At 41.0% G+C, this 21,701-nt stretch overlaps 1 protein-coding gene across 9 annotated transcripts in view; it reads left to right on the top strand.

Moving 5' to 3' along the window:
- scn8ab (sodium channel, voltage gated, type VIII, alpha subunit b) overlaps nt 1-20,808 on the top strand; it is a 49,937-nt gene extending 29,129 nt beyond the window's left edge. For 4 of the 9 annotated variants that reach the window (XM_076756926.1, XM_076756941.1, XM_076756933.1 and 1 more), the window contains 16 exons: nt 283-415; nt 709-947; nt 2,838-3,011; nt 3,166-3,522; nt 3,651-3,824; nt 3,976-4,272; nt 5,738-5,855; nt 6,033-6,187; nt 6,988-7,161; nt 12,000-12,122; nt 14,932-15,216; nt 15,313-15,366; nt 15,453-15,590; nt 15,938-16,042; nt 16,154-16,424; nt 16,790-20,808. In XM_076756926.1, coding sequence (XP_076613041.1) covers nt 283-415; nt 709-947; nt 2,838-3,011; nt 3,166-3,522; nt 3,651-3,824; nt 3,976-4,272; nt 5,738-5,855; nt 6,033-6,187; nt 6,988-7,161; nt 12,000-12,122; nt 14,932-15,216; nt 15,313-15,366; nt 15,453-15,590; nt 15,938-16,042; nt 16,154-16,424; nt 16,790-17,955 — 3,963 coding nt within the window. In that variant the 3' untranslated portion in view covers nt 17,956-20,808. Of the gene's footprint in view, nt 1-282; nt 416-708; nt 948-2,837; nt 3,012-3,165; nt 3,523-3,650; nt 3,825-3,975; nt 4,273-5,737; nt 5,856-6,032; nt 6,188-6,987; nt 7,162-11,257; nt 11,354-11,999; nt 12,123-14,931; nt 15,217-15,312; nt 15,367-15,452; nt 15,591-15,937; nt 16,043-16,153; nt 16,425-16,789 lie in introns of all 9 variants that reach the window. The other 5 variants (XM_076756949.1, XM_076756958.1, XM_076756975.1 and 2 more) reach the window with 4 other exon arrangements.
- Nucleotides 20,809-21,701: the final 893 nt, after the last annotated feature.

Raw genomic sequence — 21,701 nt, 5'->3', positions numbered from 1 at the left:
TTACAGTATAAATTTGAAGTGTGTCATATGATATGTTGCAGAAAATGCAGGAAAATTGAACAAATCAGGAAATTTGGGATAATCATACACTGTAAAAAAGATCTGATGATCGTATGTCAAAAGCTGCATTCATCACATTCAGTTTTTCATCCTCTGAGCAGACCTATGGCATCATTTATCATTTAGATAGCTTAAGAGCATGAGTTTTAATGTGTGACGTTTGTGAGTATGCATTCATGAGAGTACTTCTCTGACTGACATTGTGTCCATCTCTGAGCACAGACTACTGATGTGGAGATTAAGAAGAAGCACTCTGGCTCTCTCATGGTATCTGTGGATCAGCTGAACTCCTCCTTCAAAGGAAAGGACCGTGCCAACAGTCAGATGAGCGTAGTCACCAACACACTGATAGAGGGTACAGAAAGTGCACGTTTCCTTCCTTCCTTAGTAAACTAACAGTACATAGTAAAGAGTGTCATTTTCACCTGACTAACATATGATCACAATTCAAACTAGCTGTGATCTAGATGTTGCACTACATACTGTTTGCAATTACAACTCAAACTGACATTTTTCTCATGTAGCCGAGGCCGAGGAAGTTTATCATTCAATAAGTTTGGGGAAAAAAATTGCTTGTGTGACCCACTCCTAGCAGCTTTGCTCTTCTCACCCTTTTTCGGTTTTCTTTCTTCTTCGTCACTCCTGCAGAGTTGGAGGAGTCTCAGAGGAAGTGCCCTCCCTGTTGGTACAAGTTTGCCAATATATTCCTCATCTGGGAGTGCTTTCCCCTGTGGCTGAAGATCAAACACATAGTCTACTTGATTGTCATGGACCCATTTGTTGACCTCGCTATCACCATCTGTATTGTCCTCAACACCCTCTTCATGGCCATGGAGCACTACCCCATGACACCCCATTTTGAGGATGTCCTGGCAACTGGCAACCTGGTGAGAACCTACAGTTCCTCTTTTGGCCCTTCTTGTACCACTGCCATTTGTCTTTGTAAGTTTTTATGCCTGCATGAACCCCATTATCTCTCCCGGGAGTTACAGAAGCATTGCAGGTTCAGTTTGCCCCTCCTACATAACCTCAAACCAATGCATCAATGCATCATTTGGTATGTGCACTTAAGACACACGCTCATAGTGTATATAGGACTCTGATGGGGTCTCATTAAAGATTTATTTCCATTTTAATGTAGCCAGACAGCCTGCTCCCCAAACTCTCATCACCCGCACTCAGGTCACTCTCCTGTTTCCGTTGCATCCTGCTTACCTCAACTCTGCTGTACTCTGTCTAACTCTCTCCCTTTCTTACACACACACACACACACACACACACACACACACACACACACACTAAATAATAGTCATATTAAGGCTTGTCACTGATCTGCCTACCACTGGTTTAGCAGAGTACATATTAACCAAATGTACAGCAGACATTTTGATTTGTCTGTACTTTGCCCTTGCTGTCAGACATCACTGTAGCACAGCTGTCTGAGGGCAGCAGCATTGGCACAGTGTCAGTACTAAGACAGGAAATGAGGTCATAGGGATTGGCATGCTGTCAGGAGTAAAACAGGAACTGAAGTCAGAGGAATCAGTGTGATGGATGGTGCAGTATGAATCATTGGGTGTTCTCTGCAGCACTGATTGGGCACATGATTAGCCACTGGGTGGGCGATGTGGGAAGGGCTCAGAATACTACAGCTCCGTGCAAGTTCTGCTGGAACACGGTGCTACCACTTTATGACCTTGCCCTGTCAGAAGAGTACTCACTCTAAGCATATCCCAATCCATTTTTAATCAGCACTACATCAAATAAAATGCAGTGTAAGCAAGCCATTTTTTTCATTCTGCACTCAGTTTTCCCTGAAGACTTTTACAACGAGGAAGGATTTGAAATTTTGCTGTTTTTAATATTCGTATTATGACATTGTTATAGGATATGGATTAAGTCAGTTTTTATAAAGTCACAGTTTACTGAAACCAACAGTAGACAGTAGATTGTGACTCTACTGAAACAAACATGGACATGGGCATGTTTACCTCTACCTGTGTTACATTACCTTCTCTTTAAACAGCATTCAGTCAGTGCTTGGAAACTAGGGACACTAATTGTTAAAGTTTTTAAAGTGAAATTCTTTCACATTCTTACTTGACATACAACTTCAGTTGCTCAACAGTCCAGAGCCTGGGCTGTCGTATTTTTTCTTACATAATGCACCACATATTTTCAATGTCAGATCTGGACTGTAGGCAGGACAATCTCGTACCTGCACTCTTTTACTGAAAAGCTGCGCTGTTGTAACACCTGCAGAAAGTGGCTTGGCATTGTCTTGCTGGAATAAGGAGGGACATCCCTGAAAAAGATGTCATCTAGATGGCAGCATGTGTTGCTCCAAAGCCTGTATGTAACTTTCAGCATTAATGTTGCCTTCACAGATGTGCAAGTTACCCATGACATGGGTACTAACACGCCCCCGTACCATCAGAGATGCTGGCTTTTGAACTTTGCACAGGATGGTCCTTCTCCTCTTTTGCCCTGACTACACCATACCCATAATTTTCAAAAACAATTAGAAATGTCGGCTTGTCAGACCACAGCACACTTTTCCACTTTGCATCAATCCATTTCAGATGATCTCGGGCCTAGAGACGTGGGAGGTATTTCTGGATGTTGTTCATACGAATCTTAACAATGACAAACTGTGTCAGGGCATATAGTTACAAAAAACAATAACTTTTTTGGAATTGAGGTTGTACATTTGTTTTTCGGGGAAGATTGTAAATTCAATCCTAAATTTATGGTGTAACTGTGATGTTGGTCTACAGGTTTTCACAGGCATCTTCGCTGGGGAGATGTTTGCCAAGCTGATTGCCATGGATCCCTACTACTACTTCCAGGAAGGCTGGAACTGCTTTGATGGCTTCATTGTAACTCTGAGTTTAGTTGAGCTGGGACTGGCTGATGTGGAAGGTCTGTCAGTGCTCAGGTCCTTCCGATTGGTAAGTGGAAGAGTATAGATTCAGGCATGTCAACATTTAGTTTACCTCTTTGATTCCTGAAATTAAATGCACAAGTCAGTTCAAGTCCAACCACTTTTAGGTTACTGCCCTAATATGAATAACTGTGGAATCATGTTTGTTTTTTCTCTTATAGTTAAGAGTGTTCAAACTAGCCAAATCATGGCCCACCCTCAACATGCTGATCAAGATCATTGGTAACTCAGTGGGAGCTCTGGGTAATCTGACCCTGGTGCTGGCCATCATTGTCTTCATCTTTGCCGTGGTGGGCATGCAGCTGTTTGGCAAAAGCTACAAGGACTGTGTGTGTAAGATCGCCCAGGACTGTGAACTGCCTCGCTGGCACATGAATGACTTCTTCCACTCCTTCCTGATTGTGTTCAGAGTGTTGTGTGGGGAGTGGATTGAGACCATGTGGGACTGTATGGAGGTGGCAGGACAGAGCATGTGCCTCATCGTCTTCATGATGGTCATGGTCATTGGAAACCTGGTGGTAAGAAGAGACAAAGATTACATAGTGTAGATGCTGCTGAATGATAGTGGCCTGCTATAGTTTCCAAGGTATGAACTATTTACTGCGAGTGCATGGGTTCCAGCTTTTGTGGTGTTTTTCTTTCTGAGGTGCTGAACCTGTTTCTGGCCTTGCTGCTGAGCTCATTCAGTGCAGACAACCTTGCTGCCACAGATGACGATGGTGAGCCCAACAACCTCCAGCTGGCAGTCGCCCGCATCAAGAAGGGGATTGCCTGGTTCAAGGCAAACATGCGTCTCTTTGTAGCCACAGTCCTCAAGAAGGTACCATATAATTAAACATCTATATAAATGACGAATTCTTGGTTGTTGAATACCCTGAACTATTATAGCTGTTGTCATATGAATGTGTGTTTTAGTCTGACGGCTTAAGTAGACTTTTCTGTTTGTTCTGTTTTGCTCTGTTTTTGACAAGCAGCCCGTGGAGGATGAACAGAAGCCTCTGGATGAAATGTACGAGAAGAAGCTCAACTGCATTGCAAATCACACAGTGGACATCAACCGTGAACTGGACTATGCTAAAAATGGCAATGGCACCACCAGCGGCATTGGGAGCAGTGTGGGAAAGTATATGATTGATGAGGACTACATGTCCTTCATTCACAACCCCAACCTCACTGTCTGTGTTCCCATCGCTGTTGGCGAGTCAGACTTTGAAAACCTCAATACAGAAGACTTCAGCAGCGAATCGGATGTGGAGAACAGTAAAGATGTGAGTAGCAATTACTGCTAAGAGTATGAGAATGTCAGAGAGATGTAAGCAGAGAGATGGCAGTGGTAATGTCCTTGCCTAGTGTGATGACAGTTTGGGTAAATTATTACCTGATGCTGGGAGATTATGCTGCGGTTTTACTTTGGACACTGTTTATTGGATATGTGAGCTAATTTAGAGCTTTGCCATAGCTGTGATATTCCTTGTGTTTAATAATGTATTTACAAGTTTAGAAGTTTAGCTTCACATGTGTAAATGCATGTGCTTGTTTGTGCTCATGTGGCATCTTTTGATCCATTAAGCAGAACTGGTCTGAGCTGCCACACCGAAGACATTTAGTGTGCCTGACATTTCAGAACACCCATTTAGGCATGACAGCTGCAACACTGAGCCTGAGTGCTGACCCTGCAGATAGACAGAAACAATGGCAGAGAAACATTGTGCCTGCTGTATAGTGTGAATGTGGGAGATGGGTAAGCCAGACACAAAGCTTCGAGAAGTCTGATGCGTGGGTCACCTTGACCTGGTTTGTAGTAGGAAGAAAGGGGATAATACAGCCGCGTCACAATTGTACCTGCACCAGGTTCATATTCCACTGGGCTTCCTCAACCAACCACACAACAATCTTCCCTGCACCACAGCCAGCCACGAGGTACACTGCAGGGAGCAGGCACAGACAGAGCAGCGAACAGACAATCAGAAAAGCAGGGATCCATCTGGCTGTTTGGTAGAGAGAAAAAAGAGGGAGTGGAAGAGAGTGAAAATGCGGCCCTTTGCTGACGACTTAAGGGTATAAAGTGCAGTATCATTCTCTAGTGAACTGAGCTGGCTGAGTGGCTGTGTCTGCATGCGTGCAAGTATGTGTATACTGCAATAAGGCTGCTGTTATGATGGTGTTTCACCAGTTTGCCTTACCTCACCTTGACCTAAGTTGTGGCATGATTTATTGACACAGGTGAACTTTGCCAAGCCATAGTTTTAATACCTGAAAATAAGAGATTTCACATTCCTCTTAAATGTACCTTACAAATCTGAAATTCATATCCAGAGCAATTCTTGTTCTAACAAGACTTGACTGCTTGTACAAGTATTTGTTTAATTCTTTGATCAGAAATACATGAATCCTTCATCACTGAAGTATCTATATTTACGCACATATAACAATGGACATCATTACCAATCCAATCAATCACTGGTCAAGTCTAATTACTTCTTTGTGCATCTATTAATAACTCTGCAGAATAGGCAGTGGCAGAGAGAGAGATGCAGCTACACTACATAGCTAAAACATGTATACTGTACCTGTAGTAATAAATCATGTCATGCATATAAATGCAAAGGAGCATTAATGTAATGGCTCTACTGGCACTGTGCCGTGTCCACATGCTTCCAGCATCTCACTGCTGAGCCTGTAATGTTCAGAGAGAAAGTCAGAGGTTGAAATGATCTCTTCTGTTTGTCCTAGCTGGATGACACCAGTTCGTCTGAGGGCAGCACAATAGACATCAAGCCTGATGTGGAGGAGGTGGCAGTGGTGGAGGTAGTGGAGGAGTACCTTGACCCAGATGCCTGCTGGACAGATGGTGGGTAGTGTTTATTATTGACTTGTGCTTAATAATAACAATGAACAGACAGGAATTATTATCAACACTGTACATAGTATTTTAATGGCACTGAAATACATTACATTATGTCCTTGGCAGTATTATGTTTCTGCCTCTTTTGTGATATCAGCAGCTGTGTATTTATTTGTCACACAGAGTGTGTGGCCAAATACAAGTGCTGTGATGTTCCCATCACTCACGGCTGGGGGAAACACTGGTGGTTCCTGAGGAAGACCTGCTACCTGATTGTAGAACACAACTGGTTTGAAACTCTCATCATCTTCATGATCCTGCTCAGCAGTGGAGCCCTGGTAAGAGCACACACACACACACACACACACACACACACACACGCAGAATGGAGGTTTTGTATACACCCTTAAACATACTAATACCACTACTGTTGCATTTAATTATTATTACGAAACACATATCGAAGCCAAGTTACTCAGTGCTTGTCAATATTATGATGTAACTGCAGGAGATAGTAGGTGAACAGAGAATAAAAATTCACAGAATAAATAAAATAAGAATGTGCCGTTGGTTTAGAGAAAGTGAACCTCATAAGGATGTGCACATCTCCTGCTTTTCCACTGCAACTGCTCCTGCTAATGGACAGCAAAGTGCTGTAATACACCAGCCTTTCAACTGGCAGAATCCAGCTTAGGTTTGCAGCTTTCTGGGGGGAGCAGGCCTGTGGCCAAATCAAAATACTTATATGATAAAGAATGGATACAGCAATGGAGAATGGTTGAGGGGAATGATCAGTCTAATTTGACAAAATATTCCTTCATCACATTTTCTTTTAGTTTCTGAACAGCTCATTCTCTGAAAAGGCAAACAAAGCACATCAGCTTCTTGACACATGTTTTAGACCAGTAAAAATCCAAGTCAGCAATTCTCTAGTGAAATAAAAAAAAAAACACCTTTTATAGATATTAGTATTGGTTAATAAAGAATTCATGCCATGTAGACATTAAACATTAAACAATATATTGTAATGTGTGGCTTCCCTCACAGTTTACCCATTTGCAACATCAGCATGTGTAATGTATTAATGGTAAAACCAGATAAGCCATGGTCCATGTGCTGATTCTCTGCTGCTCTTTAGGCTTTTGAGGATGTGTACATTGAGCAGAGGAAGACAGTCCGCATCATTCTGGAGTATGCTGATCGGGTTTTCACCTATATCTTCATCCTGGAGATGTTGCTGAAATGGGTGGCCTACGGCTTTGTCAAGTACTTCACAAATGCCTGGTGTTGGTTAGACTTCTTCATTGTGGATGTAAGTACATTTGCATATCATTTTGTTGTATAATTAATAGTGCAGCAGTGTAATTTATACAAGTTATTTCGTTCAACTCATGATGATATTTCAAGATTGCAACATCAAAGGAGGGCATGTCGTGGAAAAAACTCCAAAACATTAGACCACCATTTTCAAAAAGCCTCTTTTTTCTTTGGGAACAAACATACGTAACAGATGGTAAAACATATGTTTTTTTCAGGATATTTTGTCGATACATCCACATGTGGGTCCAGGTGATGACAGCATTGTTTTTTAAATCTACAGCATAGATAATTAAAAAACACAGATGGTAACTTTTTATCACAAAAATGCTCTCTACATTTTTAATACTGCCTACAGTATTAGTCTGACCCTCCACAGCAATGTTCTATTGGGGAAACAGGGATGATTCTTTGTCTGTGTCCTCAAAAACGTGGTCTACTCCTTGAACAAAACCTTGGAAATCTAAGCTGTTCTGATAGCTACTTTGTTGAGTCATTGCGAGGCTATAATGTCAATTTGTCTGACAGAACAAATTATTGATGGGTCACAGCTTAATAGATTATTTATTACCTATGATATATCCACGCTTTGCTGCAGTGCTTTGTGGACGATGCACATGAAAATGCTGCAGCATTAAATTACTTAATTATATGGTGTAGAAGCAGCAATGATCACTGGAATTTAGAAACAAAACAAAGGAGGACATATAATGTGATATTACCACTAAATTGATAAGAGGGCTATGTTTTCCCTCACAGTTCATGTCAGTGTCATGGCCATTCATTACCAGGGTGCCACTTGAAATTTTAGGCCCCATGACAGCACCTCAGCAGCAGCCCAGTAAATATCTAGAAACCCTAGTATGTGTCAGAGCTCCTGTCTCGCTCTGGACTGCTGAGTCATTCACTGTTTTCCCACATGACCGTTACTACTGTGCACACATGGTTTGTCCTTTTCTGTCATTTATGCACGATGAGTTTCTCACTTGAATTTCTTCCTGTGTCTGTATTTGCAAAAGGAAAGAATACATTATATGGTATGCTTACTTCCTTGAAATACAGCCAGAATGAACATGGCAAAGCAGCGGCTGCACATTTGTTTCTGTGACTGCATGTGTGAAGCACAAGACGATAACAGGGACTAACTGACAATATAGTGGAGTTCTATTAAATGACCTTTGACTTGGAAGGGGTGGAACTGCAGTAACCAATCACATGGGATGTTTATTAAATACAGTTCAGATGCAGCTCTTGTACTGATACAAGTAGCACAATACTTGTGAAACTAAACTGCAGTCTTAATAAACTTATTTAACAGTTTACAACCTGAATGTTGTAGAAAATGAACCTAGATAACAGCTACAGCAGCGAGCGCTGAACTGCTTTTGGACTGACAGCATGATTGATCTTTCCACAAGCAGCTGATTGAGGGAAGTGCTAGTGGTGCCCAGTAGCTTTGCCATGTTCTGACTGGCTGCACCCTTAATGTGGTCTATTTCCTGTTGAAACAGGAAGTTGACGTGGGACAAAAAAGCAGCGCAAGATAATTGTAATCGCAAGTCAAGGATATCAGTGAAGACGAGAAAGGCAGTTCTATATGATAAGAACAGGGACATTTTATGTTTATACCTGCCAGTGCATGATGAGGTCACTGTGAAATATTTACTGCTTACCAGAAAGTGGCACTTTTCCAGGAACTTAAAGGTGCCTTTCTGTGGTGTCTTTTAATGTTATGGTGTTGGCATACACTGTAAAATATTCACAGGCTTGTCTCAGAGTTCTGAAAAAACTCATGATGTGACCATCATTTTGGACTTTTTGCCTGAATTCTCCAGCGAGAATAATTGTGTCCTACTTTATAATGGACTTCAAATTATGCCACCATGTAAAAAGTAAGAAGTAGTGAATAAGTGATGACTACAAATCAAGTACTACTGTGCTTGCTGTCATGCATTGTGCAGCTAAACAGTGTCCAAATTTCAGTTTCAACATTCAGCCTTTATAATACAGCCTCTGACTTTTTCTTATAATTCAGATTTCTTTCCCATAATCTTTTCTGTTCATGTATTCTCATGTTGTCTTAATCCTCTCACATGTATTTGATGATGTGTTTTATGTAGTGCTGAGTCACGTATTGGCTGGTAAGTCGTCCATTATCCTTTGACCACCAGTTTTCCACCATCCTTGACTCTTTGGTGCCGTCCTTCTGTCCGTGATTCAACATTAACATCCTTATCATGTGTCAGTGCCACATGACATCACATTATAAGAATGGACTAATGTATGTTGTGTTCCTGATGGTCTTCTGAACTTGTCTGTGCGTCCCAGTACCCATGCTTGCTGTTTTATGTGTTTCCGGTGACTACCACAGAGCCCAAGTGCTTGTTAACACCGCAAGCGTAAGGAAGTTTATCCGAGCTCACTGGGACACACTTGAATAATCAAGAGATCCTGTTGCTTGCACAAATACATGGCTCAGTGGAGCTCAGATGCTTCGTCGGTTTTGTTTCATTTCCACATGATGAACAAATAGATAGTATCAACCATACAGTATGACAGTTACAGTCGGATGATAGTTAAGACTGTATGCAAAATGCACATCCAGGAGCAGAGAGAGGAGAAATACAGTTAGTAAAGCAATTAAACTTATTAATTAATTAAGTCTCATTGGGAATATTGGATTTATTAGACAACTTACAATAAGAAATCACTTAAAATAGAAGTGAAATGATACATTTCTCTGGAGTTTCTTCATAATTGTGCAGTATTTGTACATGCGTAATTATAGGCTATGGGGTCCATGTCACAAACTTCGACTTCTTCATGTCTGCTGGTTATTGTCGGTCCTAAAACAGGTGAATTACTGCCCACAACCGGACCGGTGTTGTGCAGTAAACCGTAATGAATTGTGGAGGTACCCACTCACCAAAGTGGGACTAGAAGAAGAGTGCATCAAGTGTGCATTGGTGCTTTTCAGTCAGGAGACACACTTGCCCACTGGCGGTGCTTGAATGCACACTTAAGTGCGCAATTCAAGCAATTAGATTATGATATTGTGTTACTGACATTGTAGCCTGATGGTGGCAGCACAAGAGGATAACTCATGATATCTCCAAAATGGAAATGGTTTATCCTTTTAGGAGTGTGAATGTGATTTAGTAAATTTGACCGCAATTGCCTTATAGAGTTCTGTATTTGTTAAGAACAAGTGACAGCTTTGGCTTGTCAGAAGCACGAGAGGAATGATCAGGCTGACTCAAAAACATCTGGATTCATCCTCAGAGGACCATGAATATCCAGGGCAAACTTTGATGGAAATCTGGCCATTGGCTTTCCAAATACCTTTCATGGACCAAAGATATCCTCAGACCCTGGCACCAGCAGCAAGAAAAGTGTGTGTGTTTGTCACTGTTTTAGCTGTTGATGCAACTTTATGGTAATTCTTTAGGTGATAATTAGGTCATTTTTTAAGATTTATGGTAATCTTGGGTCTTGTCGTGTTAGAATGTATTATGGTGCGTCTGGTCAGTTGTCCACCCAATGTATATATGAATTTACTATGAATATGCTATTTTATATACTTCACTACATTTCAGAGGGAAATATTGTGCTTTTTAGTCCATTAACTACACTTACTTGACAGCTTTAGTTACCAATTACTTTTTACAGATTCACATTAATACAGAATATAACTAATATTCAGCAATAACAAACTAATAAAATATGTCATTATGGATTAAGCTACCCTGCAGTATATAAAGTAGCTTAAACTAGCTCCACCTTTACCAACAGCATCACCATTAGTGATACCTACCTATTGATACAACACTAATCATAGTCCAATAATTTCAATTATTATCCTGAAGTGAACCAATCTGCATAATGAGTACTTTTATTTTTGGTACTTAAAGTACATTTTGATGCTTGTGTACTTTTACTTTTTCCACCACCGGTTATTTCTGCCAATAGAAAACCTCACATATGCAGAAATCTCAGTGTATTCTAAATTGGCCCATGTGTTGTGCACATAACGTGTCCTGACATCCCATGCAAGTCTCTACCCTAATATTGACCTGTCCTCTCTCTCACAGCAGGTGCCTATAACTGTGTCTCTCTTTAAGTTAAGAGAGACATTGTGCAGCTGTCGAGAGGGACTGAGGGGTCGTTGTTTGAGGGTCCAGGGTAAGGTTTGTGTGCTGTGTTGGGACTCCTACTTTCACAGGTTATCCTCTCTCTTCTAACCCTGAAAGTTGTCCTCAACCTTCTGCGTTTTCTCTCCCCTCTTTTAAGTGAGATGCTCTCTGGTGTGGAAACTGTACTGTTTTGTACTGTGTACTGTGTGTATATTATTGTGTCACATTGATTTAGTGTTTGTGAATACATCTCTCCTCTAATTTTTTCCCTTTGTTTGACTCTTTATCTTCTCTCCCTCTCACTGTGTCAACCACAAGTTTCTTTCCAGGTGTGCTCACTGTGCTGTAAAGCTGGTTATCACGCTAGACTGGCTTGCCAAACTAAACCAAACACAAACATAAGCCAACAAGCACATAAAAAAGAAAAAAGAAGACTTGGGTCATGTGCACGTTATTGACCTTTGTCTATTGTAATAACCCCTGTTTAAGCTTATGCTATATACTGTAGATACATATACTTACACAGAAACTATACATGCACTTAAATATATATATGTATCTGTACATACTGTAACCATTCAGCCACCCTTACAGTATATATAGGGCCCACCTTTCTCTCTATATCCCCTCTAACTATGTGGGTCCTCTCTTCCTTTGCCTTCCTTTGTCTTTCCCTCTCCTTCTGTCCCTATCTGTGTAGGTGTCTATAGTCAGCCTTATAGCTAATGCGTTGGGCTACTCCGATCTAGGCCCGATTAAGTCACTCAGGACACTGAGGGCCTTGAGACCCCTCAGGGCCCTGTCACGTTTTGAAGGGATGAGGGTAAGACCTAAGATACCAGGCAGCTGGTCCTTCTGCATGCCGATTAAATAAAAGCATCAACGCATGCTGGAGATGGCAATATAGAAGATTTACATAGAAATTTTTAAAAATGTCTCTGTAGCTTTTATCAATGAGAAGCTTTTTGCATGAATGCAGATCATCTCAGATGGTCATTATACATCTGATTTGATTTATCATATTTCATTTCATATATTTTAAATTTAGTGCTATGTAAAGGCAATTTGCAGTGATTTACCCATTAGTAATTATTAACAAAACACCAAATCTGTCACATGCCTTATGAAACTCTATGACAGGGATTTTTAACCTGAATGATGCAATATGTTATAATAATAACTCAGCTCTGAAGTATTCAGTACCAGCTGAGAGAACAACCGGAGGTTGGTATGAAACATCACACAAAACCGTTTTAACTGAATCTCAGAAAAGGGTTCATGTAGACTGAAGTTATGCAATAAGAGCAAGCAAACTGCATGTTTCTGCGCAGAGAGCTTCCCAGATGATAGACAAATCCATATATAAATCTGTGCACATGGTCAATTAAACTGTGTGTGCACATTATTTTACATTTTTACAGTATGCTCACACAGTACAGTATGTCCTTAACCGTGTGTGCAGTTTTTTTCCCCCAATATTTTCTTTCTGCAATGATAATTGGGTTTTTTTGATCTTTACTTCAGTGTGTGATGGGTTGGATCAACCTCTGGTTGTTGCTGGGCAGAAAAAGAAATCTTGCTAGTGTCTAAGTTCAGCATCCTCTGACTGTCCCTCTCCCTCAAGTGCCCTGCTATCTGATCTTATCACAGTTTGGCTTTGGCATTGTCACACTGGAAGATCAACAAACTTCTGGTTGCATACCCCCCTCCCTCGCCATCCTTGCTCACCACTCCTCAGTGAATGTCATCACCATGATTTACATGATCACCATTTTGCAGTAGTTATATGAACTGATCATGTGGATGCTTTGTCTCCGTACTCTTAGGTAGAACACTAAAATGAAAAGAAAAGCTAGATAGTTTTGACATTTGATGTTTGCCTATACAGTCTTGCATTATTTCTGTTACCATGGCTCCTCTGTGTTTGGAAATGCACATTCATATGATGCCCTCCTTAAGCAAGCTTTATCTCCTCCAACATGCCCACACTGCTTCTGTGCAGAGTAGTTTATGTAACTGAGGGGTGGGGAACCTTTTTCCTGTCAAGGGCCTTTTCAATTTTTCTAACATCCTCCGGAAATTTTTCATGAGATGGGGGCTCACCTGGTGGGGCCAGCAATTGTATGCTGTCCTCCCTTGGTGGCACCCCTGGCCATACTAAATTGCTAAAGATGTGTCACACAAACCTCTGCAATGACTGGAACTACTTTTCTTTGCCAAGGCATCTGATGTAAGATGGTAGAGATGATGATGGTGCTACTTGCAGCTGGTTTTCCAGATTTGGTCAGTCTTGAACAGCACTTAGTCTTTGCAAGAGTGCTGCGGCTTTAATATGGCTTCGAATGATTTCACATTTGAAAGCAGAGAGCTGAGAAGTTGGCTGGAGCTCGAGGTTCAGCTCTGAGAGGTTATTAGTAATGTCTGCCATGAAAGTCAGATCACACAGACAATTGCTATCACAGTTTCCATGTCAGATTTTCCTTCATCTCTGTGAATCATTCCAGACAAACTAACAGTTTGAAACAGTTTTACTTTGTCTGGTGCTAGCAGCGCTACACCAGCAATAAGGCACTCCTTCACACTCCTTCACTCCTTCTGGATGAGGTTTCAGCCTCTTGGCTATCAGCTCGTTCACCATACAACTTACCTGCGTAACACCATCTCTGTCAGAATGAGGTTTTGTGAAAGCTTCTTGTTGGGCATCCAAACTCCACCAAAGAGCCGAGTTTAACTTTATCCAAGCGCATTTGTCCTCTTGGCTTTTCCAGTTTAGCATGTTTAGAGTTGTCATGACTCTTGAGATTGGCTTTATCCTTCACTGTGAGTGTGTGTCCACACTGATTGGCCTCTTACGCCAACATAAAAATAATCTTTCTTTTCTCTTAGAAAATGCAACCCTCTTCATGTACTTATGTTTTCTCTTGATTGTTGTTTGAAGTAGGAGTTTTCTTTACGCCCATTTCTCTCAAAAAGCGCATTGTCTAATATTTTGTTATTTTCTTTATTGCTGAAAAAACATCATTGCTTTTTGTATTTATTAATGGCCTCAAAGGTCACACACAGCCAGGGGGCTGGAGGTTCCACACCCCTGATATAACTCGTGCTCATTTGGCAATGCTTGTAACCCCGTGGCAGTTATACAGTCATTATTTGGGGTTACACAGCAGTGTGGGATTTCTTTACATTAAATGAAGATTCACCTGTCATCAAGTTCATCATTAGTCACATTGATGTAATTCAGCATACAGTATATACACAAAGAGTCATTGTCTGTTCCAGTTGGTTGATGACATGGTGAAACATATATATGATTCTGTACAATTCATACATCCATACAATCCTTGGTACAATACTGGGATCGCTGGGTAAAGAATAATTGAATGGGATGTAACAGTATATCATGGCACAATACATTGCATAAATATAAAAATGTGATAATATGTATGTGGAGCTGAAAATGGATTGCAGTATATTCAGATATTACTGAATGATAGAGAGTGCAATTAAGGAGGCAAAGAATGTGCATTTCAATGTATGTGTGTGTGTTGATGTTCTTATATGTAAACTTCTCCGTGCAGCTGCCGTCTGATCGCAAAGCTACAATGGCTCTGTTTGCTTGCTGTCCTCCTCAGGTTGTGGTGAACGCCTTGGTGGGTGCAATTCCCTCCATCATGAATGTGCTGCTGGTGTGTCTCATCTTCTGGCTCATCTTCAGCATCATGGGTGTCAACCTGTTTGCTGGAAAATATTACTACTGTTTCAATGAGACCGCTGAGGAGAGCTTCCTCCCTGATGTCGTCAACAACAAAACAGAGTGTTTTGCGTTCATTAATGCAAACTACAGTGAAGTCAGATGGAAAAACGTCAAGATCAATTTCGACAATGTGGGTGCCGGATACCTGGCACTCCTGCAAGTGGTGAGAAATCTTTGTTGTCACTTCACATGCATTTCTCTCCTCTGATATCAAATATTTAGCCTGTTTTCTCACGTAATGTGTCTGCCCAATTAACAGGCAACATTCAAAGGCTGGATGGACATTATGTATGCAGCCATAGATTCTAGAAAGGTAAGCCTTTTGCAGTTTTTAAATCTGACCAGATCAATGCGCACTAGTGCAGTTTTGTACGTATTTTCACTTTTGCTGCTGTACAGGTGGAGGACCAGCCTATCTACGAGGACAACTTGTACATGTACATCTACTTCGTCATTTTTATCATCTTCGGCTCGTTCTTCACCTTAAACCTCTTCATTGGTGTCATCATTGATAACTTCAACCAACAAAAGAAAAAGATAAGATTTATTTTTCTCACTTTCCCCTTTTCAGAACAAGCTGCTTTGGACATGTTTTGGAGGAATAGTTCAGATTTTCCCCTTCTTTCCAGTCTTTGTTCTAAAGCGACCTGACTACTAGCGGTAGCTTCACATTTACTGTACAGACGTGAGAGTGGTGAAGCCAATATGTTGAATCATTCCTTTTAGCTTAGCATACGAACATTGCAAACAAAGACGAGAAAGCTTTTTTTGTGTTGAACTTGTCAAAACACAGTCAAATGGACTCTTATGTTAAACTACTGTATATTTGGGTTTGTACTGGAATGAGATTGCAGATTGTAACCAAATTGTTTTTGTCCCTTCACTTTGGAGGTCAGGATATCTTCATGACGGAAGAGCAGAAGAAATACTACAACGCCATGAAGAAACTAGGGTCCAAGAAGCCACAAAAACCAATACCCAGGCCTCAGGTAGGTATTAGCGTACACAACTTTTCTTCTCCAGCAAGTAATTGAATATTTCTGAAGATTAAGAAAATGACTCCAAACATCCCTCCTTCCATTCCCTCCCTTTCTCCTCAGAACAACATCCAGGGCATGGTGTTTGACTTTGTGACGCAGCAGGTGTTCGACATCTCCATCATGATCCTCATCTGTCTCAACATGGTCACCATGATGGTGGAGACAGATGATCAATCAAAGGAGACAGAGGATGTGCTTTACTGGGTCAACTTCTTCTTCATTGTGGTCTTCACTGGCGAGTTTTTATTGAAGCTCTTTGCGCTGCGTCACTACTACTTCACCAATGGCTGGAACATCTTTGATGTGGTTGTGGTCATCCTTTCAATTGTGGGCAAGTATTCAAAAGGCTTTTTCATGTATTTGTGAAGCAAATAGTTCAGGTATTGCCCATATAAATGGGCGTCAAGGGCACAGCGCAGAGAGATGGTTTAAAGGGTCACTTCCCCAAAAATAAAAGGATTTTTTGTCACTTGTCTGGAGTGGTATGAAGCTATGCAATTTATGTTGTTTTTGAGATATCTGAAACTGTTGCTCATGTGTCCATTGGTTCTCCTGATGTCGTGCACAATTTGCACAAAACTATACACAGAATAGTGTAATAAGTTAAGCAGTCAGTGGTCAGTGTTTAAGTAATAACATCCACTATATTTTAACCAAGCATATGTTGTGTCTCTTTTTGCTTCCTTTCAACTTCAGGAATGTTTCTGGCTGACCTGATTGAGAAGTACTTTGTGTCACCAACGCTCTTCAGGGTGATTCGTCTGGCTCGTATCGGCAGGATCCTGCGTCTCATCAAGGGCGCTAAAGGAATCAGAACTCTACTGTTTGCCCTCATGATGTCACTTCCTGCCTTGTTCAACATTGGCCTACTGCTTTTCCTGGTTATGTTCATTTTCTCCATCTTCGGCATGTCCAACTTTGGCTATGTGAAACACGGGGCTGGAATTGATGACATGTACAACTTTGAGACCTTCGGCAACAGCATGATCATCCTGTTTATGATCACCACATCAGCTGGCTGGGATGGCCTGCTACTGCCCATTCTTAACTACCCTCCAGACTGTGACCCGTTACTGGAGAATGCTGGCACCCCCGCCACAGGAGACTGTGGCAACCCTTCTGTGGGCATCTTCTTCTTTGTTATGTACATCATCATTTCTTTCCTTATTGTGGTCAACATGTACATCGCCATCATCCTGGAGAACTTCAGTGTGGCCACAGAGGAGAGTGCCGACCCGCTCAGTGAGGACGACTTTGAGACCTTTTATGAGATTTGGGAGAAGTTTGACCCGGATGCCTCTCAGTTCATCACCTATGCCAAGCTTTCTGACTTTGCTGATGCACTTGAACACCCCCTCCGAGTCCCCAAGCCCAACACCATTGAACTGATCGCCATGGACATGCCTATGGTGAGTGGCGACCGCATCCACTGCCTGGACATCCTGTTTGCCTTCACTAAGCGTGTGCTGGGTGACAGTGGTGAGTTGGACATGTTAAGACAACAAATGGAGGAGCGTTTTGTGGCAGCCAATCCCTCCAAGGTCTCTTACGAGCCAATCACGACCACTCTGAGGCGCAAGCAGGAGGATGTGTCAGCCAGAATCATTCAAAGGGCCTACCGTTCCTACCTGGCTAGGCGGGGATTTGTCTGTAAGCGCAAACCAGCCAATAACAAAGTGGAGAATGGCGGGAACAATCAGGAACAAGAAAAGAAGGAGGGCACTCCCTCAACTGCCTCCCTGCCCTCTTATGACAGTGTAACCAAACCTGATAAGGAGAAACAGGATGACAACAATGAGGGCAAGGGAGGGAGGAAAGAGAAAGGAAGAAACCAAAAAGACATCAGGGAATCTAAATGTTAGAGGCTGGAATAATAATCACAGTAATAACAATAAAAAATATAATAATGTAACTTCAAGCAAAGCGAGAGGAAACTCACCCACACAGATGTACAGATTATTTCATTTGCAAGTCAGAAAAAATACAATTCAATAATTTTGTTTACAGACTTCATTCTTATATTGATGCAGAAGGAAGCAGCTTGGTCTGTTACAGCTTGAAGACTCTTGAACTTCAGTCAAACCAAACATAATCAGCATACTGTGTGACATTGTATCTAGACTACTGATCTTAACAAAAGGGAATGAAAAACAGACAAGGAAATGTCTGTATCTGCTGAGAGGCAGACTGCTCACTTACCGCTGGTCTACAGATAAGACAAGTAACTCTACACCAAGAGGTAGAATGAAAAAACACTCAAGGAATTCAGCGCCTGGATGCAAGTAATGGATTCCTGTGGAAGACAGTTTTGTGAAGGAAAAACAAGGATGCTGCTTGATGCTGAAGAATTGTCCTCTTTAAGCAGCCAGTGAGTGTTTCTGTGTCATTTAGTACTGAATTGTATAGGGGAGCAAAATGACACACTCACTCTATAAGAGCAAACAGAGGGATGACCGGTGACTGAAAGACACATATGATAGAGTGTTGGAAGTACTTTTCTGTTTTATTAAAGCTAGAAATTGTTCATTTGAGCAGCAAAAATGCAAACAGACAAAAAAAAGAACAATATTCAACATTTTGCCCATGTCACTTAACTCTTCTACTCATTTTATCTTTGTTATACCCACATCAAAACGCTTTTTTTACATGGGCTTTCACACCAATTGGTTAAGGGTCTGTTTATTATGGGGTCAACTCGGGCCAAGGGCTTACATTTACTCAGAAAGATTTCCAAACAAATACATAAATAATTGTGCTTGTTCAATGCATAGAAATGACTTGCATGATGGCATGTTTTGATCAGAAATCTTGCATGAATTATCATAGTCCACAAGACACTAATACTCAGACCACAACAGTGGCTCGACTGTAAGATCGAGACATTGTCAAAATTTGAAAGCTCAGAGTTCAGAGTAATTTGTCTAACAAAGATAAGTGATGTGGGGGTTGATAATCTGAAATGGACCCGAATTTGTATCTCATTACTCAACACATTTCAAATGATGTTTAAATTGTTGCCTCTGTAGACTGAAGGATGGAATATGTTGGTAAATATTGCCGCCATCGTGGATCTCGATGGGTGAAATCCAAACAATTCTTTGCTGCTCTGGAGATTTTGAGTGTGTAAGACATGGAAACGGATGTCTGTGTGTATCATGGGACTGGAATGTTTGTTCATTGGGACTGAAATGTTTTCAAGGGCGCAATACGTTGAAACTAAAAAAGCTTCTATTTATAATTTGTAAGCACCTGTGTAATGTTCCATACCATCTGCCTTTAGTTTTGTGCGAGCGGGCATTTTGGGAGTCCTACTGTCGGTTCTAAGTGGTTTGTGGGGATTTCACGGGTATGGCAAACTCCTTTCTATTTCAGATGTTTCTCTATGGGTGGTAAGACCTTTCTGAAAGGGCTGAGAAGAGTTTTGATTATTGTTCAGTTGAAATCATTTAATGTCACATAGCTTATTTACATGTGTTTGTTTGTTTGTTTGTTTTATTCCCTGATGTAATTTCCATGTTTCGGTGGGTAACGAGTCTTATTTTACACACTTTTATAAGCCACGTCTAAGATGATGTCGAGGGAAACGGTATTGTGCTGGAATATATTTGTCGGGTGTTGGTATCGTATTTAAATGAGAAACAGAAAATGATGAATGGGTGATGAGAACATTGTGTGTGGAGAAGCCAAAGAGATCTGCCTTGTTATCCCTTGTTGCCCTTTGTCCATGAAGTGGGATTGGGTGAAGTATGCCCTGCCCATTCAGTTTTTTGCTGTCATTATTAGACAGAGAGACCCTAGAAATGTATGCAATGCTTGAAATATTCATCCCTTTTTCTCAGGAGATATTATAGATGTGCTATTATGAGCTCTGCAACAAAATGCAAGTGAATGTGATGGGAGTATTTATGAAATCATGTTTTACTCTTTTGTGTTTTATGCCATGTTGATGGACAATGATCCTGGTCGGCCGCCCTACTGTGGCAGCCGCCCGGTCAGGGGCCAGTTTGGCGCTTCCTGCTTATAACGCTTAGAATTATAGGGCTAGAAGCATCTCAGTGAAAGAACAACATTTCGCTCGCTTGTAACGGCGGCGTTTATATTGATAGCAGATTACATTTGTGGTTAAGTCATTATGGACTGTAGTCTGGTCTCAATTAATTTCAACAAACAAATAATAATATGTTCACCCTGATAGCAATCACAGATACAGGAAACACTGTGAGGAGATGTCATGAGAGTGAATTGGGATATGTTGGTTTGAGCAGCACATTTAATTATTTCCGAAGCGGCTGTGGCGTGCTCATTGGATAGGCCCCAGATTTCAGTATTTGACAACAAGAAGTGCTCTGAGCCTCTCGTTTGCCATTTTTCTCCATATCGCTCTACTGCATAACAAATACCAAATAACCAACAGAGCACTGGATGCATTCTTATGGTACTGTGAGCCTAAACGCCACACCATGGCTTTGCACTTCCTGTTGTGCAGTGATGTCACTTCCTGTTTATGAATAACTCCCTCATCCGTTCTCAAGTTCTATGGTCCAGTTGCTGCATGAGATCTCCAAAATCAGTGTGGGTGTTAACTTGAACCAAATAAAACTCTGAATGATAAGCATAAAAGCTACTGCCGTCCATTTTCTCAAGATCACATGGATACACAGATACGTATTACAGAAAGAAACCTAAAAAAATAAGACACACAAACATCCATTCTGGAGGGGAAAAAAATAAAAATGAATAAATACAGTTCAGGCTATGTTCTATACGGCACAAACTGCAAAAGCTAAGAATGGACTTTTTAAGAAACTATAAATAATGTAATATATTATTTTATTTTAATGGCATGTGTAGTTTTTTGTAAATACAGGATCACTTAAAAAACTACAGCTATTAATCTAACACTAAATATTAATAACCGTAAATAGAATGGCTTCCAGCTGACACCCCTTGTCACACTTGTTAGGCTGTGACACATTTGTTAGATCGAGTAGATTTTTTTGAGTCACTTTTCACAAAAAAGAGGGGAGTAAGCTAAAAGAATCTATATTAAAAAACAGAAATTGTATTTAAAACTGTATAAATCAATGCATACATATACAGAGCTATCTTACATATATATTATATATATATATTCTACCATACATATATATATAGTATATATAATCTCCTGTCCACTCCTTGCATTGAGGTGATACCAGAACCACAGAGTGTAACTGATCATGCTTCTTTCTTTGTGTGGTATGTTCAGAGAATAACCAAAACTCTGGCTTGCCCAGGACTTCTGCATACTGGGTACCAGCGTACAATGCATGGTGTTGTACTGGCTGCTTGCTGAGAATTGTGGAGCCTGCATTGGTGAGAGGATTGCACTACCAGCATACCCTTTTGTACATGTGTGAAGATGTCTTGCCCCTAGTTTCCTATATTGTACACACAAAGACAAACAAACACAGAAACACAGAAACACCTACACACACACACACACACACGCACGCACGCACACACTCATAGCCTTTTGTGTCACAACTCCCACGGTGTGACGAATTTTTGCTCGTTTCAGCTCTTACCCTCCTCCATGTTTCCCCCTTAACACACTGCTGCAGTTTGG

This window comes from Chaetodon auriga, chromosome 2 (assembly GCF_051107435.1).
Source record: "Chaetodon auriga isolate fChaAug3 chromosome 2, fChaAug3.hap1, whole genome shotgun sequence".
Classification (NCBI taxonomy): domain Eukaryota; kingdom Metazoa; phylum Chordata; class Actinopteri; order Chaetodontiformes; family Chaetodontidae; genus Chaetodon; species Chaetodon auriga.
The sequence above is the reverse complement of the archived record's forward strand: the minus strand, read 5'-3'. Positions and strand labels throughout refer to the sequence as shown.